Source organism: Zea mays, chromosome 8 (genome assembly GCF_902167145.1).
Source record: "Zea mays cultivar B73 chromosome 8, Zm-B73-REFERENCE-NAM-5.0, whole genome shotgun sequence".
NCBI classification, from domain to species: Eukaryota; Viridiplantae; Streptophyta; class Magnoliopsida; order Poales; family Poaceae; genus Zea; species Zea mays.
Genome location: NC_050103.1, coordinates 89,503,335 through 89,525,661, shown reverse-complemented (window position 1 = coordinate 89,525,661; position 22,327 = coordinate 89,503,335). Strand labels below are relative to the sequence as shown.

At 47.9% G+C, this 22,327-nt stretch overlaps 2 protein-coding genes across 2 annotated transcripts in view; one reads left to right on the top strand and one right to left on the bottom strand.

The window, feature by feature from the left end:
• Positions 1 to 15,375: 15,375 nt before the first annotated feature.
• The window catches only part of LOC103635529 (DUF21 domain-containing protein At4g14240), a 50,304-nt gene continuing 43,352 nt past the window's right edge, over positions 15,376 to 22,327 (bottom strand). The window contains exon 13 of the mRNA XM_008657959.1: positions 15,376 to 15,830. Coding sequence (XP_008656181.1) covers positions 15,702 to 15,830 — 129 coding nt within the window. The 3' untranslated portion in view covers positions 15,376 to 15,701. The remainder of the gene's footprint in view (positions 15,831 to 22,327) is intronic.
• The window catches only part of LOC109941430 (uncharacterized), a 34,163-nt gene continuing 27,851 nt past the window's right edge, over positions 16,016 to 22,327 (top strand). Inside the window, exon 1 of the mRNA XM_020542380.3 lies at positions 16,016 to 16,287. Coding sequence (XP_020397969.1) covers positions 16,239 to 16,287 — 49 coding nt within the window. The 5' untranslated portion in view covers positions 16,016 to 16,238. The remainder of the gene's footprint in view (positions 16,288 to 22,327) is intronic.

Here is a 22,327-nt window from a genome sequence, read left to right as displayed (position 1 = left end):
AATCCCAACCGAAGTCGGAGTCGTCGTCTTCCTCGGAACCCGCGGGTCCGGAGGTTGAGATGGCCGTCAGTTGGTCCCAAGATGACCACATATGATACCCTGGAAGGTCAGGGTATGCCCTTGCGAAAGCGCTCACCGAAGCGGGGTCGCTTGGTGGGTCGAAGCTGAATCTAAAAGGGACAGGGTGGAAAACGGACGGTACCTTTTGGTCGATGGACGGTGGTGAAGTCGCGTCGGGGACAGAATGCACTGTTATCTCAGGTATGAGGCTAACGCCCAGCAAGTCCTTTGCGAGGGTGCTGGCGTCATCAGTCCGCTTGGGGTTGGCACGTTGCGGGGAAGCGACACCCGTCGTTGTCTCAGGTGCGAGGACAATACCCGACATGGCCCCCGCAGGGGTGCCAGCGTTGTCGACTCGCTCTGGCCCGACAGCCGACGAGGTGCCGCCTCCTGCATGGCCACGGTTGCCCCGTCTCCTCCTCCTCCGGCGAGGAGGGTGGCGGGGCAAACCCGAGTGTTCCTCTTCTGCCACGGTGGGAAGTCGTCATCGAGTTCGCCGCCGCCGGGCGAGTCGACGACCGTTGTTGCGGTCGCGCTGCGGGGGGAGGAGCACCATGTCGTAGCTGCCATCAAGGGACATGAACTCGAGACTCCCGAAGCGGAGCACCATCCCTGGCTGAAGAGGCTGCTGGAGGCTACCCATCTAGAACTCAACGGGAAAGTGTTCGTTAACACGCAGCGATCCCCTACCTGGCGCGCCAACTGTTGGCGTTTCGGACCCGCGAGGACCGTCAACCGACCAGTAAATTTGTTGCTGCGTGTCCCTGCCCAGATGGGTTGATGCAAGATGGAACACAAGCGGGGGAATGTGGCTTATATTATCTTGCACCGGGGTGCTCGTAGTAGGGGTTACAAGCGTCGCGAGAGAGCAAGGGCGAGAGCGAGAGAGAGAGAGAGTCTCTGCGTGCTGCCTGTCTCGTCTGCCCCGCGTCCCTGCGTTCTCCCTGTGTCCACGTCCTGCGTCAACGTGAATGTATCTCAGCGTGAACCTGAACGCGAACCCCCCTTAGGAAGGCCCTAGACACCCCCTTTTATAGATACAAGGAGATGTCCAGCTGTACAACAGGGTGTAGCTATGCGCTAACGTGGCTGGCGGGGGAGTGCCTTGAGCCCTGTACACGAGCTATCGTGGCCGTCGGAGAAGTGCCTTGAGCCCTGTAGAAGCACAACTGTCGGCGCGGCATGGATCCTGCTGACGTTGTCTTGCTTCTGTAGGGGGTTTGAGAGCAACCGACGTCATGGGCGCACGCGGGGAACCATCATTACCTGTTGCCGGAGTAACCTTAGATGGGACACTGATCTTGTTCCTTCATAGCCTGAGGCGGCTAGCTAGGAGTAGGGTAATGATGCATCCCCTGTAGTGTAGTCGGTCCGAGGCCCGGTCCGGCGAGGCGGAGACTTCTCCTAAGGCCGAGGCTGGGGTCGGGCGAGGTTGTGACTCCTCCCGAGGCCGAGGCTAAGGTTGAGGCCTGGGGTCGGGCGAGGCGGAGCTCTCTACTGCGCCCGAGGCTGAACTCGAGAGAGGTCACGACTCATTGTTGCTAGTCTTGCCTTGGTGGTTGGCACAGTAGCCGGAGCGGGGTGAATAGCTCTGTTTTCCTGTCAGATCGGTCAGTAAAGGGGCGAAGTGACTGCGGTCACTTCGACCTTGCCGACTGAGGCACGTGTGTGTCAGGATAAGGTGTCAGGCGATCCCCGCATTAAATGCGCATGCGATACGGTCGGCTGGTAAGGCGATTTGGCCAAGGTCGCTGCACGACAAAGTCTGCCCGAGCTGGGCTTGAGCCGAGAGTGCGTCTGCTGACTGAGGGGACCCTCGGGCGAGGCGTGAATCCGTCCTGGACTACTGTTCCCGCCCGAGGCTGGGCTCGGATGAGGTCGCGTCCCTCGGTAGACGTGGCCTTGACTTGAACCGCGCTTTACCAGCCGTGTATGGTTTGTTCTGAAGATGTTTTCTAGCCGGATTAAGGAGCATTGGGGGTACCCCTAATTACGGTACCCGACAATATTATTATTTATTATTTTCCTGGTTATTTATTTATGGGAGAAATAAATGGTTTCATTAAAATTCCTTTTCCTCATTTTCTATCTTATGTTTTTATTTAAAAGTGGAGATTAAGTTTATGTTTTCCATAAAATGCATTACCACAAATTCATCATCAATAGATCAACCTTTTTGTTGGGGGCCTTCTTCTCCGTCGAAGGTCCTCTAAGCAAAAACACCTTCGGAAAGATAATATGCAAGCAGGCGCGACATGAAGATGTATGCCGAAGCTATTACCAAAAGAGCTTCGGCATGATGACACGCTTGAGACGAAGTGTGGCACCGACTTAAAGAGGAAAAGACTACATAGTCCTTGATAGTTTGAGTCATAGTCATGATTAGTTATCAAAGACGTGAATGTAATTTTGTTCGGGCTGTGTATCGTGCCTATAAATAGATGAACAGTACCCCCGTACTGTTCACGCTGACTTGTAATCACTCGCACGTCACTCTTGAATTCTTACCTTCTGTTGAGCCGAAGGTACAAATATAATTCATTATCATTAATGTTTGTTCATGATCATATAATGAAAATATAGATGATCTAATGATTTGATATGATCATTCATGTTCTTTATATGTCCTATATGTTCCTGCTTTTTATTATTACATATTGAGATTATGAAGGTTTGTCCTTCATAACCTTCGTCTAAGATCATTATATCCTAAGGGAGATAATGCTTCGAGCGACAAAGGTATTTGACCATTAACATTTGTGTTGCCTTATTCTTATAGCATTTGAGAACAAGTAACCAACATTGGCGCCCACCTCCGGTGAACTCACTTCCACTGTTGTGATAATGGCTTCGGACAACGACCAAGTTGTAGCACCTTCGGTCACGAAGCTGGTGCTCCCAATCATAGGCGGTTCAAGCTCAGAGCCAGCTAACAAGAAGTAGAAGAAGGAAGCACAAAGAAGAGTGCAGCATGTTGGGGTACAAGGACCCTTCATCAGATCCAAGTGGTCTCACATCCCAATCACCTTCTCCCAGGAGGATCTTCAGCTTAAGGATTATCCTCAAAATGATGCCATGATTATATCTTGTGTCATCAAGGGATTTCTGGTCCACAATGTTCTGGTTGACACAGGCAGTGCAGTGGACATCATATTTGCAAAGGCTTTCAGACAAATGCAAGAACCAGAAGACAAGATTCATGATGCAACACACCCTCTTTGTGGCTTCGGAGGGAGACAGATTGTGGCACTTGGCAAAATGACAATGGCAGTTACCTTTGGTTACGTCTACAACACAAGGTCTGAACAAGTTGTCTTTGACATCGTTGACATGGAATACCCATAGAATGCAATCATTGGTCGAGGGACGCTTAATGCCTTCGAAGCCATACTCCACCCAGCGTACTTATGCATGAAGATACCTTTGGAACAAGGGCCCATTGCTGTTCATGGGAGTCAAGAAGCTGCCAGGAGAGCTGAAGGGAGTTGGACGGATTCAAAGGCGATCCATAACATAGATGGAGCCGAAGCTTATCAATAATATAAGCACAAAAGAGAAAAGGCTGCTTCGGCAGATCAGCCGAAGCCTATGCTCCTATGTGAAGATATAGCAGATCAAAGGGTACTGCTAGGATCTTAGTTATCTGATGAACAAGAAAAGACTCTGCTAAGATTTTTGTTCAACAACAAAGATGTCTTCTCTTGGACAGTTAGCGATCTCTGTGGTGTTAACAGAGATGTCATTGAGCATTCACTCAACGTGGATCCATCTTTCAGGCCAAGGAAGCAAAGACTTCGGAAAATGTCTGAGGATAAAGCCGAAGGTGCTCAGAATGAAGTAAAGAGACTTCTCAGTGCTAGTGTTATCAGAGAAGTAACATATCCAGAGTGGCTAGCTAACACTGTTATGGTGAAGAAGGCTAATGGGAAATGGAGAATGTGTATTGATTTCACAGATCTCAACAAGGCATGTCCAAAGGACGAGTTCCCTTTACCAAGAATAGACTCCCTTATAGATGCAGCAGCTTCTTCGGAACTCATGAGCCTATTAGACTGCTACTCGGTCTATCACCAAATTTGGACGAAGAAAGATGAGCCAAAGACAAGCTTCATAACTTCCAGTGGTACTTATTGTTACCTTCGGATGTCCGAGGGCCTCAAGAATGCTGGAGGAAGCTTCAACAGAATGACATCCAAGGTTCTTCACTCTCAAATAGGCAGGAATGTGCTGACTTATGTTGATGACATCATAGTAAAAAGCACGAAACAAGAGAATCATATTGCCGACTTGCAAGAGACGTTTGCCAATTTCAGGCAAGCTGGTCTTAAGTTAAATCCAGAAAAGTGTGTTTTTGGAGTAAAGATGGGCAAGTTCCTTGGATGTCTGGTATCAACGAAGGGAATCGAAGCTAACCCAAGTAAGATCGAAGCTATCCTTCGGATGGAGCCACCAAATTCAAAGAAGGGGGCTCAACGATTGGCAGGAAGGATGGCATCGTTAAATAGATTTATATCAAGATCAGCAGAAAGGAATCTGCCATTCTTTGAAATATTGAAGTTAGCCGAAGTTTTTCAATGGGGTCCGGCTCAACAAAAGGCTTTTGAAGAGTTAAAGCAATACTTGATAGACTTGACAACTCTAACTCCACCTTCATCAGGAACTTCGTTACTCCTGTATGTGGCAGCCTCTCATTCTGCAGTCAGTGCGGCACTTGTACAGGAGAAGCAAGATGGCCAAGTAAAAAGACAAGCACCAGTATACTTTGTCTCCTAAGTACTCAGTTTATCAAAGAAAAATTACACAGAATTGGAGAAGGTGCTATATGCTGTGCTATTGGCCTCCAGAAAGCTTCGGCATTACTTTCAAGCCTATCATATAATGGTCCCTTCATCACAACCTCTGAAAGACATAATGAGAAACAGAGAAGCTGCAGGAAGAATTGAAAAATGGGCTGCGGAGCTCAATGAATTCACTATTGATTATGTACATAGATCATCAATTCAGTCTCAGGCGTTAGCAGATTTCATTGCTGATTGGACGCCAGGGGCTCAGGGAGAAGAAGCAACAAAAGGTGCCGAAGCTTGGACAGTATTCTGTGACGGTTCTTAGGGAACCTTCGGCGCAGGAGCGGCTGCTGTTCTAGTAGCACCCTCTAAAGTCAGGACATGCTACGCAGCAAGGCTGGACTTTAGTTGTACAAATAATATTGCTGAATACAAAGCCCTTCTGTTAGGGCTTCAGAAGCTAAAGGCAATGGGAATAAGAAGGGCAGTCCTTAAAACTGATTCTCAAGTTATTTCTGGTCATGTAGACAAAAGCAGCAAGGCAAGGGATCCGAAGCTTGAAAAATATTTGGACACAGTCCGAAGATTGGAGGCCTCTTTCGAAGGATTTTCTGTAAAAAATATTCCAAGAGGGGAAAATGAGCATGCAGATTTGCTAGCCAAATCAGCAGCACAGGGGCTCCCTTTGCCTTCGGAAGTGTTCTTTGAAACAATAAAAGTACCTTCAGTTGAACTTATGGAGAGGGCAGTGCTTGCAATATCACATGTACATAGTGAAGATTGGAGGACTGAAATTATATCTTTCCTCCAAGGTAACTGTCTTTCAGATGATGAAGTTTATAATAAAAGAATGGAATATGTGATCATAGAAGGGGAGTTATATAAACATGGAGTCTGCTCTCCATTACTCAAGTGTTTATCCGGAACCGAAGGTCAAGAGCCGATGAAGGAAATACATGCAGGTTTATGTGGATCTCATATTGGGTATAGGCCTTTGCTGGGGAAGGTTTTCAGACAAGGATTTTATTGGCCAAAGGCAGCTTCGGATGCAGCAGATCTGGTTCAAAAGTGTGAAAATTGTTAAAGATGTGCAAAAGACCAGAAACAACCTTCATCTTTAACCCAGTTAATACAGCCAACTTGGCCACTGCAAAGGTGGGGTCTGGATTTGTTAGGTCCACTTCCACCTGCATAAGGAAATTTGAAATATGTCGTTGTAGCAGTGGAATATTTCTCTAAATGGATCGAAGCAAAACCTTTAGCCACAATAACTTCGGCCACAGTACAAAAATTCTTTTGGCAAAACATTGTTTGCCGCTTCGGCGTGCCGAAGGCAACAACTGTGGACAATGGAACACAATTTGATGCCGAAACATTCAAAGATTTCTGTGATCGAATTGGTACAAAAATTCATTTTGCATCAGTAAGGCATCTAGAATCAAATGGGCTAGTAGAAAGAGCAAATGACATTATAATGACAGGAATAATGAAGTTAATCTTCAACCAGCCCAGAGGAAAGTGGCCAGATGAGTTGATTAAAGTGGTGTGGAGCCACAACACAACTGTGTCAAGATCAACAAGTTTTACACCCTTCAAGCTTCTGTTTGGTGACGAAGCAATAACACCAGAAGAAGCAAAGCCAGGATCAATAAGAACAACAGCTTCGGCGGAAGACGAAGCTGGTTATCAAACAGCAAAAGATACTATAGAAGGGACCAGACTTCAGGCCATAAAACACATCAATAAATATCAGGCCGAAATAATAAGATGGCGTGACAAGAAAGTTTGATTGAAAAACATCAAGCCAGGGCATTTGGTGCTTCGAAGAGTGGCCAACCTAGATACAGTGGGCAAGTTACAACTGAAGTGGGAAGGTCCTTTTCTGGTAGTATCTTCGTCAAGACCCAGTTCTTACAGATTAAAGGATATGGACGACAACGACATACCCAGATCTTGGAATGCTGATGAGCTTCGACGGTACTATGTATAATTTGATGTAATCTTTTTTCATTATTTTTCTATAGCACCCTTTTCCTTTCAGGAGGGGAGAAAGGTTTTTATTGGGGCCATAGCTTGTAACTTTTTCATTCTTATTTAGCCCTACGCAATGCAAGGGCCAAAATCCCCCAAAGATGTAATATGTAAAATCAGAGCTTGCACCATCGAGTGCAAAAAGAAAACAGGAAGAAGCTCGAAAGACTTCCCTAAGGGGATGCAGAGCATGACGAAGCTACAAAAAGTCGTTCCTAAGGGAGCGCAACGTAAGTTCTGAAGCTCAGAAGTCGTTCCTAAGGGAATGCAGAGCCAAATACCACCGAAATAGAAGGTGAAGAAGCTCCAAAGTCGTTCCTAAGGGGATGCAGAGCTTAAATACCACCGAAATAGAAGGTGAAGAAGCTCCAAAGTCGTTCCTAAGGGGATGCAGAGCTTAAATGCAGGTGAAAAAGCTCCAAAGTCGTTCCTAAGGGGATGCAGAGCTTAAAGACTCCAAAGTCGTTCCTAAGGGGATGCAGAGTCTGGGTGTGGCTTCGTGTGTGTTCGGGACATTCATTTGCACACTACATTACATCATTCATTGCATTCATACACATTCATTCAGACATTTGTAGGACCATCATCACCATAACATGAAGCATGAATAGAAATACTCCATCTTCAATGACAGTGCTTCGATGAACACAAAGAAGCTTCGTTTCAAACGTATACATGTGACGCAACAGCATGCTTCGTTGTGTACGAAAAGAAGGGAAGGTGTTTTTCGCCTTCGGCTCAAAAAAATACAAGTTTCGTCCACAGCAAAGCAACTTGTATATGGATGAAAAGGTAAAAATATATTACAAGGTACGGACAGTTATACATAGCATTGTTCAATCCTCGATTATAGTTTTTTCTACAAAGTTTATACAAATGTTACTAAGCTCTACATAGGCAGGCCTAAAGAGAAGCTTCAACATCCCTCGGAATGTGCTTCAGATTATCAGTCTTTGGCACCATCATCCTGCAGATAAACAAATGATATAAGGTAAAAAAGAAAAATTAAAGACATAAAGCAAACAACATGTATAAGTTCTATACTGGCTTAAGCAAGTTTCGGGCTTCGTCACCAGCCAACTCTCGCCCACCTTTAACCCAAATCTGAGTTATAAACCTGTTCCCGATGCTCCGGGCTTCACTGGGGATATCAACCAAATCTGTTGGAGACAGACTGAAGGTTGGTCTATTTACCGTTTTTGCGTGCGTGCAACCTGCCTTCATAAATGCTGCAGCTGTGCCGCGAGAAGCTAGCAAGGCACAGAAGTCACCGTGCCCGTCTATCACTTCATCAAGCGCTTCAACTTCATTTTCAATATGTTCGAAGGTGTTTGGTATGTCTTCAGCCGAAGGGGTAATGTCTTCGGAGCTGGCCCCAATCGAGCTGAAAACCTTTTTCAACCGTTACACGCAATGGCCACCGAATTCCAGGCACTTATTCTGAAGCTCTTTCAAAGACTCCTGCAGCTTCGTATTTTTATCAGCTTCGGCTTTGCATTTTGTTTGCAGTTCTTGTTTCTCTTGCTCGAAGCGTTCTGAATTTTTCTTTAAACTTTCTTGAGCCTGGAGAAGCTCCCCGTTTAATCTGGCATTCTCAGTTTGAAGTTCTACAAGGGAACCCTCCGTTGCATGAAGTAGGAAGTCTTTCTTCTCAAGAGAAGCTTTGTAGTCTTTAATTTTGTTTTTCAAGCCCTCGATTATGATTTTGTTCTTCTTGTCTTAGAGGTCTTGTTGCATTCTTAGTGCCTTACTTAGCAGCATACTCTGTAGAAATAAGCTGACATCAGAAAACCTTGCTTCATCACAAAAATAAAAGAAATTCAGACAAAATAATTTTACCTTGAAGTTGGAATAAAACAAACTACCGATGATATGTTGTCGCCGGTAGCCGCTGATATCAGCTTCAAGCTTCGGGAAACCGACACTCTTCGATAGAGTGCCGATTATCTTTGCCCCGGCGCGGTCGCGAATGCATCCCAAGGCTCCTTCGTCGATTCCACCAAAGAGCATAGCTCTTGGCTGGTAGCCACAGGATATCCCATACTCCTGTAGCTCCTTATTTTTTTGCCTTGGATAATTCTTGACCGACCAGGTTCCGAAGGTCGAAGTCCTTTTCTTCCGGAGCAGCATTGGCAATCTTTTTTCCTTTGTCAGGCACTGTGGCCATGACCTTCTCTGCAGCTGCAGCTGTTTCTTCTGCAGCCATATCCGTGAGCATTTTATCAATCCTAGATAGTGTACTCTCAAGGTTGGCAGCTTCGGCAGCAGCTGCAACTTCGGTAGAGGTATCAGCTTCGGTAATGGCCTCGACACTTGCAATGAGTGTTATTTTGGATGCCGAGGCCAACGGTGGCGTCCGTTCAATGGCTTGCATAACTGTAACGATTCTTCGTTTTTTCTGCCCATCCGCCTTCTTCTTTGTAGCCGAAGGCTCATCCTTCTTCTGTAAAAGTTTCGTCAGTTCTGGCCCAGAGGACTTAGCAGCTTGACGGGTAAAGATTCAGTCACTACCTTTAAAATTTCTACTATTTCAGCAGCAGGAGGCGTCGAAGGAGTCTCCTCTGCTGCCTCGGTTATCTTCGGCTCTGAACTTTCAGTCTTCCTCTTCTTTGAAGCAGTAGCCTTCGACTCAGGAGTGGATTTTCTTTTCTTTGAAGCTTTTTCATCCTCCTTTACCATTCTAGCAGCTTGCCTGCTCAAAATACTGACAATCCTCTTTCTTTTCACACCTTCGGCACCTTTATCAAGCCTTTCATAATCAGGATATTCAAATTTCAAGGCATCCATCACCCGGTTCAACCTTCGCTTGGGTCGGGTGCCGAAGGCTGCGGTCATCAGTTGGTCTTCTTTTTTGGTATAATTTCCAAGTATTTCATTGCACATTGTCTCGGTCATGTCCAGCCACTCTTTGCACGACTTTTTCAATTGTTTTTCAAACTTGAAACGATAAGCTAGTCGAACAAGTTCATGCTTCTGCTTCGTTTCTTTCATCTTCGGAATTCCCCAACCACTTGACGTTGGATAGGTTCGGTTGGCCAGATATTCCTGCACCAGGTCCCTGGTACTGATTTGCTCAGCCATCACTCTGAACTCTACTTCGGGCAGCTGGCATGGTGACCCAGTTGCATGTTGCACATGGGCCTGGTCATTCCGAAGTTTAAAGACAGCGGGCTCATGACCATGGTCATCAGCTTCTCCCTCTTCTTCTCATCAACCTTGATATAAAACCATTCATTTTTCCAGCCGGTTGGCCACTGAAAGGATCATGATGCCCAAGAGGGGGTGAATTGGGCTTTTCTAAAAATCAACACTAATTAAAACCTCAGCAAGAGCCCAACTTCACCCCAACAACTAGCACTAAGAGAATAATACTAGAAATACAATAGTGCTAAGACAATACTTCAAATACTTGCTAAACAAATACACAATGTAAAATGCTTGAATTAAGTGCGGAATGTAAAGCAAGGTTTAGAAGACTCCTCCAATTTTTTCCGAGGTATCAAAGAGTCGGCACTCTCCACTAGTCCTTGTTGGAGCACCCGCACAAGGGTATCGCTCCCCCTTAGTCCTCGCAAGAACCAAGTGCTCACTACGAGATGATCCTTTGCCACTCCGGCGCGGTGGATCCCTCATGACCACTTACAAACTTGAGTCGAGTCACCAACAAGATCTCCACGGTGATCACCGAGCTCCCAACGCCACCAAGCCGTCTAGGTGATGCCGACCACCAAGAGTAACAAGTCGTAGACTTTCGCTTGACCAAGAGAAGCCTAATGCAAGTGGTGTGTGCTCTAGGTGGCTCTTGCTAGCGCTAATGAAACCCAAATGCGGGATTAAGATTCTCAATTCACCTCACTAGGCTTTTGGTGCTTGCAATGCTCTACCAATGTGTATGAGTAAATGTGGGCAGCAAGGCAATGAATATGGTGGGTGGAGGGGGTATAAATAGCCCTCACCCACCAACTAGCCGTTACCAGCAATCTTCTGCGCATGGGCGCACCGGACAGTCCGGTGCGCCAACGGTGCGCCACCGGTGCGTCAACGGTCGACTCCAACAGCTAGTTCTGACAGCTAGCCATTGGGCAGATGGCACACCGGACAATGAACAGTCACTGTCCGGTGCGCCACTAAAATTCAACTCGTGAACCTTGCGCTCTCGGGTTTCTGTGCAGGGGAAACCCTTCCCCGGGCCAACCTGGCCCCACCTGACAGAGGGCGCACCGGACAGTCCGGTGCCCCAAAACCAGAAACCCTAATTTCTACTTTTTGCTGTTTTTCAAATCGGTTTTCGTTCTAACTTGTGAGTATGTTCTAGAGTGTCACCTAGCACTATATGTGAGTGTGAATATGCACCAACACTACACTAGAACTCTCTTGGTCAAACTACTCATCGACAACCCCTCTTTATAGTACGACTAAAACAAAATAAAAGACCTAACTATATCACGAGTGTTCGCAACTCCTTGACACTCGGAATACGAAGACCTTCACTTTTTGTTTCGTTCATTTAGCCGTCGCTTCAAGTTCTTATCTCCGAGATTGTTTTCACCTTTGTAGTACATCTACCTGTAATGCGACCTAACTAACCAATTGCCTCTGCAAAACACATATAACATTATGTTGTCATTAATCACTAAAACCAACCAGGGGCCTAGATGCTTTTAGCCACTTTGTATGGTAGTTGAGGACTAGCGCCTTCGTATCCTTGCGATACGCAAAATTGTAACAACCAAAATTTCCGTGAAGACCATCTGCCCTGGCCTTTGTCTGATAGTGTAGCTCGTGCACTCGACAGAACGCTTCGGTATCTGGGCTCATCCCTTGGCTTCGGAGGGCCCAGATGAAGACGTTGAACCTAACGATAGCGTTAGGACTTAGCTGATGAAGGTGTATTTCGAAATTTTTTAGGACTTCCTCTATCATCTCATTCAGGGGAAATCGCAACCCCGCTCTGAAGAAGCTCTTGAAAACCACAACTTCATCCTTCTTCGGCACTGGGGTAGTTTCTTCTCTAGCGAATCGAATAAGTTTGCTTTCATCTTCTCCAAAATAGCCCAATTTCATCATCATGGGCATGTCGTCTTCGGACACAGTAGATTTCTCAAAATCTAAATGACTGGGCTTTGTGGGGATCAAAATACTGTAATCTTCTCCATCTTCATCAACATTTTCTTCTTCAACAACAGTCTATTCAGCTTCGGCATCAGGAGTACCTTCGTCAATGGTTCCCTCTGTCACAACTAGACCTGATCTTTCCATGACTTCTGAAATTGGTGCTGTCCCAGTGACCTCGGTTTCTTCTCCCTCACGAGACACCCTTGCAGTTGATCGCACTCTGGCCTTTTAATGGATTTTTTGCGGTTTGACGAATCGAACCCGTTTGACGAAGTTAACCTTAAACGATGAAAGTGTTTGCCTCAAGGCGCAGCACACAAAGCTTCGGCTATGATTAAATTTTTTAACAGCACAACAATGCAATAACAATGAATGATGTGGTAACTCTTCACCAACCCGTCTGTTTATATAGTGCTGCAGGTGGGAAGGCGAACCGACACATCGCCTGCACTGGTTGAACGGTGGACCACTCGACGCTTGGAATATTATAATCGTTTCTCGGCAACGAGCTCAGGGAAGGTGTTTTTTGGACCTTCGGCATTTTGAAGCCTTCGAGTTTTTTGCGGATTGAGCTCGTTACGAAAAACGATCTAGCACCGCGAAGGGCTACTATTGGGGGCCTTCTTCTCCGTCGAAGGTCCTCAAGCAAAAACACCTTCGGAAAGATAATATGCAAGCAGACGCGACATGAAGATGTATGCCGAAGCTGTTACCAAAAGAGCTTCGGCATGATGACACGCTTGAGATGAAGGGTGGCACCGACTTAAAGAGGAAAAGACTACATAGTCCCTAATAGTTTGAGTCATAGTCATGATTAGTTATCAAGGACATGAATGTAATTTTGTCCGGGCTATGTCTCGTGCCTATAAATAGATGAACAGTACCCCCGTACTGTTCACGCTGACTTATAATCACTCGCACGTCACTCTTGAATTCTTACCTTCTGTCGAGCCGAAGGTACAAATGTAATTCAATATCATTAATATTTGTTCATGATCATATAATGAAAATATAGATGATCTAATGATTTGATATGATCATTCATGTTCTTTATATGTCCTATATGTTCCTGCTTTTTATTATTACATATTGAGATTATGAAGGTTTGTCCTTCATAACCTTCGTCTAAAGATCATTATATCTTAAGGAAGATAATGCTTCGAAGGACGAAGGTCTTTGACCATTAACATTTGTGTTGCCTTGTTCTTATAGCATTTGAGAACAAGTAACCAACACTTTTCTTTATTAATTTATTAGTTACCTAACTAATTTAATATTATTGTTTGAATATAAAGAGAGAATCCTAATAGATTTCAAAGGTCTTCAAAAATTCTCACCATACTTATTATATATATATATATATATTTATATTTATTTTATGATTTCATGATATATTATTTTATTTATTTATTTCTACTAAATTTGGGCTTTACAGTGGATTAAGTAGATTTTTTTATTTGATATGGTACATATTTTTTTGTATAAATTTCGTTTTGGTCGTCATGAGAGGTTCAATATTTCATTCCATTGATAATATATATACACATTTACAATGGCAAGGTCTGTCATGACGATGGTAATCATTTGCTCTCCGATTGTGTTGGAGCGAAATCTCCTTCCTTGAAGCAAATACATGTGAACTTAATTATATGGTCGGCCATTAACGGCTTGTTCGTTTTGTAGTTAATCCTTGTAGATTAGGTGGGATTGTCGGATTAAATCTATAGCAAATTAAAATATACATCAATCACACTCAATCCACTTCAATCTACATACTACATGTAATAGGAATAAATAGAACAAGGTCTAACTGATTTATGTATCCATGAACAGAACAACACGATCGATGGAGCTACGAAGACGATGGTGAATGAGTCGATGATCTAGTTGGACGAAGACACGCGAATACATGTTGGCCAAGAAGCCAAAGAGCGTGGCAAACAAAGATGCTTGTAACTCGAGGATGCAGGGTTATACACGTATACTAAAATTTAACTAACCATAGTTTCTTTATTTAGGAAAATAAATTAATAAAGAGATGTTCCGCAGAGAGAATGTAGATAAATTCTCATCTTACGTTCAATTATTACTCGTCTCTAAAATTATAGGTGGCATATAGATGGAAAGATAACAATGCAATCAGAGAAGGGTAAGAGTAAAAAAAAAGTTGGGGAATAACAAAAAAAAATGACTTATAGATTGTAAAACAAGACTAAAACAAGTTTTTTTAACAGACGAGAGTAGAAGCGATATAATCGATCGATTGCGTTTGAGAGAATCTGCTGCTGCTACTTCTCGTCAATCCATCGATCCTCTCCGGTACTGGTGACGGTGGATTCAGCGTCCGATATATCTCCGCGTTCGGGCCTCGCGCCGATGTCACGAGCCGCCGCGCCGTCACGAGCCCTCCTCTGACGTCGCCGCAGCTGCCGTGGTGGTGGAGCCGCCACCGCGTCGTCCTGCAGGTCCAGGAGCACCCTGCCGCACACCGCGCAGGACGCGAACTCGCCCTCCGCCCGGAGGCGGCGGACAGCGCCGCAGTGGCCGCACCAGCACGTCGCCGACGGTGCCATCGACACAACGCCGGAGGAACGCGTCTGGCCAACTCAAGATGGATTTATGTGCCGGCGGCTGAGTTTTGCCTCGGGTTCAGATGTGCCAGGACTACATTATATTTGGATGGAAAGGTTGTTGGGCGCTTGGCTCGGTTTCAGTTGGGCTATTGCATCGCGTTGGTTTCCCGTGGCAGAATTCGGAATGTGCCGCCGCGTCGAATTCGGTGTTCCTTATATGTAGTGCACGGACGAGTCAGTATCGAGGCACTTCCAAGAACCGAGTGGAGGAAACTTGACGTCATAGATGAAGATTTCCTCTTTTTTTTGTTTAAGAAAATAGCTGAAGGTTTCTTGGCAGCCAAGGCCCAAGTTTCCTGTATTTACAACTCAATTGAAGATTCTGTTTGGTTCATCACCGTAAAATAATGCAGAAAGATCCGGTAACCCAAGTTTCCTAGGACCAGGCGTAAGATGCAAGCTAGTACTGTATCATCCAATGCGTCCCACGAAGTAGGGCTGGAAACCAGTCGCTCGTTTCAAAAATATCATTCTAAAAAAAATAAAAATAAGTTGATTTTAGGTGACTTTCGACTTCGACTCAGCTTAAAGTAAGATCTCATACAAAAGAGACCCTGATAAATAAGATTTATCAATTTTGAAGAAAGCTCAAAAATATGCATTTGACTCGTGAACCACCCTAGTCTACGTGGAACAGTCCTTTTCAAATCTCCAAGCCTTTTCCTAATAACAGAATTATACTGGTTCACACCAAGCATGTCCGTTCCGATATTTTTTTTAAAAATCTTATGCATAACTATGAAGCCTAGGAATCGACGAATTTGAAGCACATATATAAAGCAGTTGCTAACTTGCTACTGCGGTTAGCGGTGACATTCAAAAATGGCGACTCTACTTTCGAAGCCCAAAACACAAAAAAAAAGGGAGGGGGATCCAAAGAATTCAACACTAATGTAATGTCCATAATGACACCAAAACCACATCGCTCGGTCGCTCATGTTGGAATTTGCAACAATGAGTTCATCTCTATTTACCTCTTGCTACAATATAGCAAGAACCATAGGCTCTTCCAGCATGGTTCCCTACGTTGCGCAATGCATTTTAGAGTTCCTCTTTTCCAGAAGAGGTTCCATTAGAGTTACCTCCCCTTTTCCAGAAGAGGTTCCATAAGGTTCACTTGTTTTGATGGGTTTGAATCACCCTCAGTAGGTTTCTTGAGAATTCCAGGAGGTTGCTGTCCTTGGCGATTCTGTGCTCCCTGAAGGTTCTATAAAATCAACAGTGTTAGTTAGTAATTCATTATAACTTCATGGTAATTCTGAACCAGTGATGAAAAGTTAAAGCTAGGACTATAAGAACACTACGAAATGCCAGCAGTGAGTATAATAAAGAATATCCAGTCGTCTATACGAAACAAGGAAGCATCTCCAGCGCATATTCTGCTAGTCTACAAGTTTCGAGCTATCGGCTGTCCATTTAACACGCCACTTCTTAAGTAACCAAGCATATATTATTTTATTATAAAAATAACACTACAAGGAATATATGAAATTACTGTCAGCTCCGGTTCCCTTCCCTGCTCCTCCCTTGATGCGTCGCTCGGGCCGTGGATCCCGGCCATGGAGTCGCGTCCTCCCTGCTCGACCTCGCCGTCGTCTGTCCTTCAGCGCTGGTGATGGCCACCGCCCCTGCTCGTCCCCAGCCTCGCCGATGCCGCTTCCCTGGTGCTCGCCCTCTCCCTGCTCAGTTTTGGCGGCCCCTGTGGTGTTCAGCGCTCCTCTGCTCCCAGCCTCCAGCCAGCTAGGCGGTAGGCGCCCAGCCCCCAAGCGCAAGCGGTCGCAGTGCCCCTGCTGGTTCCCGGCCGCTGCCCTTCCTTCCCTCTATTTCCTGCGTAGCTGCTCCCCTCTGCAGCGTCTCCCCTGCGCAGCCCCCCGACATCTTCCCTACCACCTGCACAACTCCCTCCATGGCGGCCCCCATCACCTCTCCCGCCGCTTCTGTGGCTCCCGGTCTCCTCGGCGCCGCCCCCATGCCGGTTCTCTGTCCTAGCCCGCCCGCGACTTGGACTTCTCCTCCTGTCGTCAAGGGCCCTGTCTCCCCTGCGTTTGCTATGCCTCCCCTCGCCGGTTCCATGGCTTCACCCCCAACATACATGAGCTTTGCCTTGCCCGCTACTCCCGTGGCTCCTGGATTCTGCGGCCCTCTCCTGGCTTCGCCCATTTCCATCGGGATCACAGTGTGCATCCGCCTCCACAACGACCACCTTGTCCAAGGCACCTTTGTGGCCTTCGATCGCGCCATGAGTCATGTCCTTCGTGACTGCATCGAGCTTCATCCAAATGCGGGTCATCACGTGTTTGTACCGCTTGTCTTCCCCCATCCTATGATCGCCTGCCTGGCGATCGAGCCCTCGTTGTCCCCCTCCCCTCTTAGTGGGCCTGTCGGAGCATCTCCCCGTAGCTCTTTCCGCGCACCCCGTGGCTTCACCACCCTCTCACTCCCACCAATTGGGTGGTCGACTCGGGAGCCTCTTTCCACACCACTCCCACAACTAGCTCGTTATCCCACTCCCATCCACCACACCCCTCACATCCTCCTCCCTCTATCATTGTGGGCAACGCTTCCACCCTCTCGGTCACCTCAATAGATGCATCGGTTCTTTCAGGACCATTCTACCTTAACAATGTCCTTGTTGCTCCTGGTCTGACTCATCCCCTTCTCTAAGTTTGTCGCTTTACTAGTGACAACCACTGTTCTATGGAGTTCGATCCCTGGGGGCTCACCATACGCCACCTTCCCACGCATGTCGTGCTTACTCGTTGTGACAACTCCGACCCCCTCTACTCTATTCACTTGCCTTCCACTTCCCCCACCAGCGTAGCCTCCCCCATGCTCTTGCTTCTACCACGACCTCCGCCGTTTGGCATCGTCGTCTCGGGCACCCTGGACCTGACGTGATGTCCCAACTTTCCAGTCGCTCAGATATCTCCTACACTCGGGGTTCCTCTGAGCGCCTCTGTCATGCTTGTCAGCTCGACTGTCACTCTCCTCTTCCTTTCTCCACTTTCATGTCCCGGGCTGCTCATGCCTTTGATCTTGTCCATTGTGATCTCTAGGTGATCAGGATCAAGAAACCTTGGACCATATGTTGATTGGACGTGTTTTCGCTCGAGAATTTTGGTTCAAACTATTTCATCAAGTGAACCTTCAGCTTCTTGCCCCCCAATCCGAGGATAGTGCCTTCCTTGAATGGTGGAGAGTGTTATGTACTAAGGTCTCTGGAATCGCAAGGGATGGCCTCAATTCTCTAGTCATTCTGGGTGTTTGGACCTTATGGAAGCAGCGCAATGGCTGTGTTTTTTACAACAAGAGACCCAATATTAATGATGCTATAAGAAGAGTTGGATTGGAGGTTGACCTTTGGGAGATGGCTGGTGCAAAGAAGTTGTCTTTGCTTACCGCCCCATTCCGGGCCTCCCTACTAGTTAGCTAGCACTGTGGTAGTTCTTGTTAATTTTTTAGACATGGATAGATTTTTGTATGCCTGCTATTGGCCGTCGTAGGGGGCCCTAGTTTGTTCTTGTATCTGTTCCTCTTCTTTAATATATTATAGTGCAGTTCTCCTGCGCTTTCGAGAAAAAAAAATCTCTAGAATTCTCCTGTCCTCAGCCCCTCTGGTTACAAATACTACCTGGTCATTCTGGACGACTTCTCTCATTTTATTTGGACTTTCCCACTTCGGCTGAAGTCCGACACGTTCACCACCCTCACCCAGTTTTGTCGCCTGGTCTGTGCCCTCCAGTGTGATAATGGCCACGAGCTCGACAACACCGCCTCTCGCTCCTTCCTCACCCATGGCATCCAATTGCGCCTCTTGTGTCCCTACACCTCTCCCCCGAACGGCCGGGCCGAACGCATCAATCGCACCACCACCAACATGATATGCTGCTTCCTTTTCAGGCGTCTCTCCCTTCTAGCTACTAGGCAGATGCTCTGAACACCGCTACACATCTCCTCAACCGCCTCCCCTCGAAGGCGGTGAGCCACCCCACTCCCCACTTCGCGCTATACGGCAGGGCCCCCTCTTACGCCCACCTCTGCTCGTGCCTCTACCCGTGCCACGCACGACCTCGACGCCTCCACTCGCGCCTCGTGCGGCACCGCCTGCGCCACGCATGGTCCCTGCACCATGCACGACAACGTCGACCATGCCTATGCCATGTGCGGCCACGTCAACCCGTCCCGCAGCATGCGCGGCCCTGTCGACGAGTGCAGCCCGCTTCACCGACCCCACCCACGTCTACCATCGCTGCGAGCAGGCCACTCCCTCGGCTCCCGTTGCCCCGGCCCCGTCGACAAGCGTGGCTCGCTTCGTCAACCTCGCCCTCGTTTACCACCGTCGCGAGCGGGCCCCGCCCTTAGCTCCCGACGACCCGCCGACACGCACCGAGCCTCCTGTGTACCACCTGGTCGCCATCCACCGCGACCCCAAGCACATCCACCTGATGGTGACTCACCGCGTAGCCGGCGTTCTTCGCCCCATCGACTGGCCGGTCCTGGCGGCTGACACGGCTGCCACCCCTCCGACGCTGACTGGGTTGACTGTCCCGACATGCGCCGGTCCACTTCCGGTTACGCCGTGTTCCTGAGCTCCAACCTCGTTTCCTGGGCCGCCAAGCGCCAGCCTGTCGTCTCTCGCTCCAGCGCTGAGGTCGAGTATCGCGCTGTGGCCAACGACGTGGCCAAGGCCTCCTGGCTGCGCCAGCTTCTCCAGGAGCTCCACAGCCCCCTACAGCAGGCCGCCCTCGTCTACTGACAATGTCAGCGCGGTCTACCTCTCCACCAATCCCGTGCAGCATTAGTGCACAAAGCACGTGGAGATCGACCTACACTTCGTCCGCGAGCGTGTCGCCGCCTGTGACGTTCGTCCCCACCACGCTACAGTTCGCCGACATCTTCACCAAGGGGCTGTCGTCGAGTGTTTTCGCCGAATTTCACTCCAGTCTCAACATCTGTATATGATAAGAGTTGGGACTGCGTGGGGGTATTAGAGTATTGTTTACGTCTCTGTGTATACCTCCATTGTAATGAGCCTTGACCCACAACACTCAGCTATATATATTCACTCCCAACCTTGATTAGGGTTAGGGTTCCATTCTCCAACTGATGAACATTTAAAAGGCCGAACCAACTTTAATAACTTGATTTATAACAGAAAGGGATGAAACAAAATGTTTGGACAGGAACAACTAGCGTGCAACGCTGCAATAGATTACTTAGGTTTGTCTAGTACCCAAAGCATGGACTTATCTTCAAAAAGAATTTATTAATTTTTAGCAGCATGGTGCTAAACTGATGCTAATCCCGTCTGGGAAACATATCCAGTACACATGAACTTAAAAACTATACAAAAAATTCTAAGAAAATTCATACATATTCTTTCCATACGAATCGTATTGCGTACAAAATTTCAAGTTTAAATTCGTTATATTTTAGCTGTAATAAAAAAGAGAACCATTTTAGCCGATTTTCTAATTTAAAGTTGTCAGAAATTTTATCTTTTTTATTACAGCTAAAATATAATGAATTTGAACTTGAAATTTTGTATATAATTAGAGTAAGATGGAAAGAATATGTATCATTTTTTTCAGATTTTTTTGACCCTTCCTTTCCCGCCTGACCCTTCCCCTCCCTTGGACCTCTCCTCTACCCCCGACGCCTCTTCACCTACCTACACCAGCCCCACGCCGGTGATCATTCCGATCCCGGCGGCCAATCATCTCTCTTCTTCCCCGGCGTCGGCGGGGCCCTCTAGGTGCGGTGGTCGTTCCAAGGCCCAGAGGTGGTGTGAAGACGGCGCGGCGGGCGTTGGTGTTGTCCCGACGGGCGCGGCGGGCGTTGGTGTTGTCCCGACGGGCGTTGGTGCGGTCCAGGCGGGCGCGACGGGAGTTGGTGCTGTCCCTGCGGGCGCGGGCGTGGGTGCTGACCTAGCGGGCGTGGTTGCGATCCCGCATCCGAGTCGGCTCTCCTATAAGGAAGCGCTGGTGTCCTCACAGCCCTCTGTTTCTCATTTCGTGGGAGGGAGTGCTGGTGGCGGCTGGGAGACTGTCCAGAGTCGTTGTGGCCGTCGCTTGGCTCGCCGCCCTCCCCGGCCAGTGCCTAGACCCGTTCTGGTTGATCTGCGGGGCAGATGTTTCAACTGCTTCTCTGCTGAGCACCGGGTGGCGAGGTGTTCGAACCATGTTCGATGCTTCTTCTGCAGGCGGCCGGGGCACCATGTGAGCGAGTGCCCGCGCAGGCAGACGAGCCTGGTCGCTCCTCATACGAACCTGGTCGCTCCTGTGCGCAAACTGGTGTGGCGGCCAATCTCCAGGGAGGCCCCAGCGGTCGCTGGTGCGGGCCCCGCCATGGCAGATGGCTCGGCGCTTGGTGGTTCGGATACCGCTGAAAGGGAATTAGGCTTACACCTAGTCCCTAATTAATTTTGGTGGTTGAATTGCCTAACACAAATAATTGGACTAACTAGTTTGCTCTAGTGTATAAGATATACAGGTGTAAAAGGTTCACACTCAGCCAATAAAAAGATCAAGTTTTGGATTCAACAAAGGAGCAAAGGGCCAACCGAAGGCACCTCTGGTCTGGCGCACCGGACTGTCCGGTGTACCACCGGACAGTGTCCGGTGCACCACCGGACAGTGTCCGGTGCACCACCGGACAGTGTCCGGTGCACCACCGGACAGTGTCCGGTGCACCACCGGACAGTGTCCGGTGCACCACCGGACAATGTTCGGTGCACCAGAGGACTCCAACTCGAACTCGCTACCTTCGGGAATTTCTCAGGCCGGCGCGCTATAATTCACCGGACTGTCCGGTGTGCACCGGACAGTGTCCGGTGCTCCAAGGGAGAGCGGCCTCAGGAACTCGCCAGCTTCGGGAAACTCCAACGGCTAGTCCGCTATAATTCACCGGACATGTCCGGTGTGCACCGGACTGTCCGGTGGAACTCCGAAGCAACGGCTATTCGGCGCCAACGGCTACCTGCAGCGCATTTAATGCGCGCGCTGCGCGCGCAGAAGGCAGGCGCGCCCATACTGGCGCACCGGACAAGGAACAGTGCATGTCCGGTGTGCACCGGACATCCAGGAGGGCCCACAAGTCAGAAGCTCCAACGGTCAGAATCCAACGGCAGTGATGACGTGGCGGGGGCACCGGACATGTCCGGTGTGCACCGGACTGTCCGGTGCGCCATCGAACAGACAGCCTCCCAACGGCCACTTTTGGTGGTTGAAGTTATAAATACCCCAACCACCTCACCATTCATGGCATCCAAGTTTTCCACTTCTCAACCACTTACAAGAGCTAGGCATTCAATTCTAGACACACAAAAGAGATCAAATCCTCTCCAAATTCCACAAAAGGCTTTAGTGATTAGCGAGAGAGATTTGCCGTGTTCTTTTGAGCTCTTGCGCTTGGATTGCTTCTTTTCTTTCTCACTTGCTCTTGTGATCAACACTCAATTGTAATCAAGGCAAGAGGCACCAATTGTGTTGTGTGGTGGCCCTTGCGGGGAAGTTTTGTTCCCGGCTTTGATTTGAGAAGAGAAGCTCACTCGGTCCGAGGGACCGTTTGAGAGAGGGAAGGGTTGAAAGAGACCCGGCCTTTGTGGCCTCCTCAACGGGGAGTAGGTTTGCAAGAACCGAACCTCGGTAAAACAAATCCGCGTGTCACACTCTTTATTTGCTTGCGATTTGTTTTGCGCCCTCT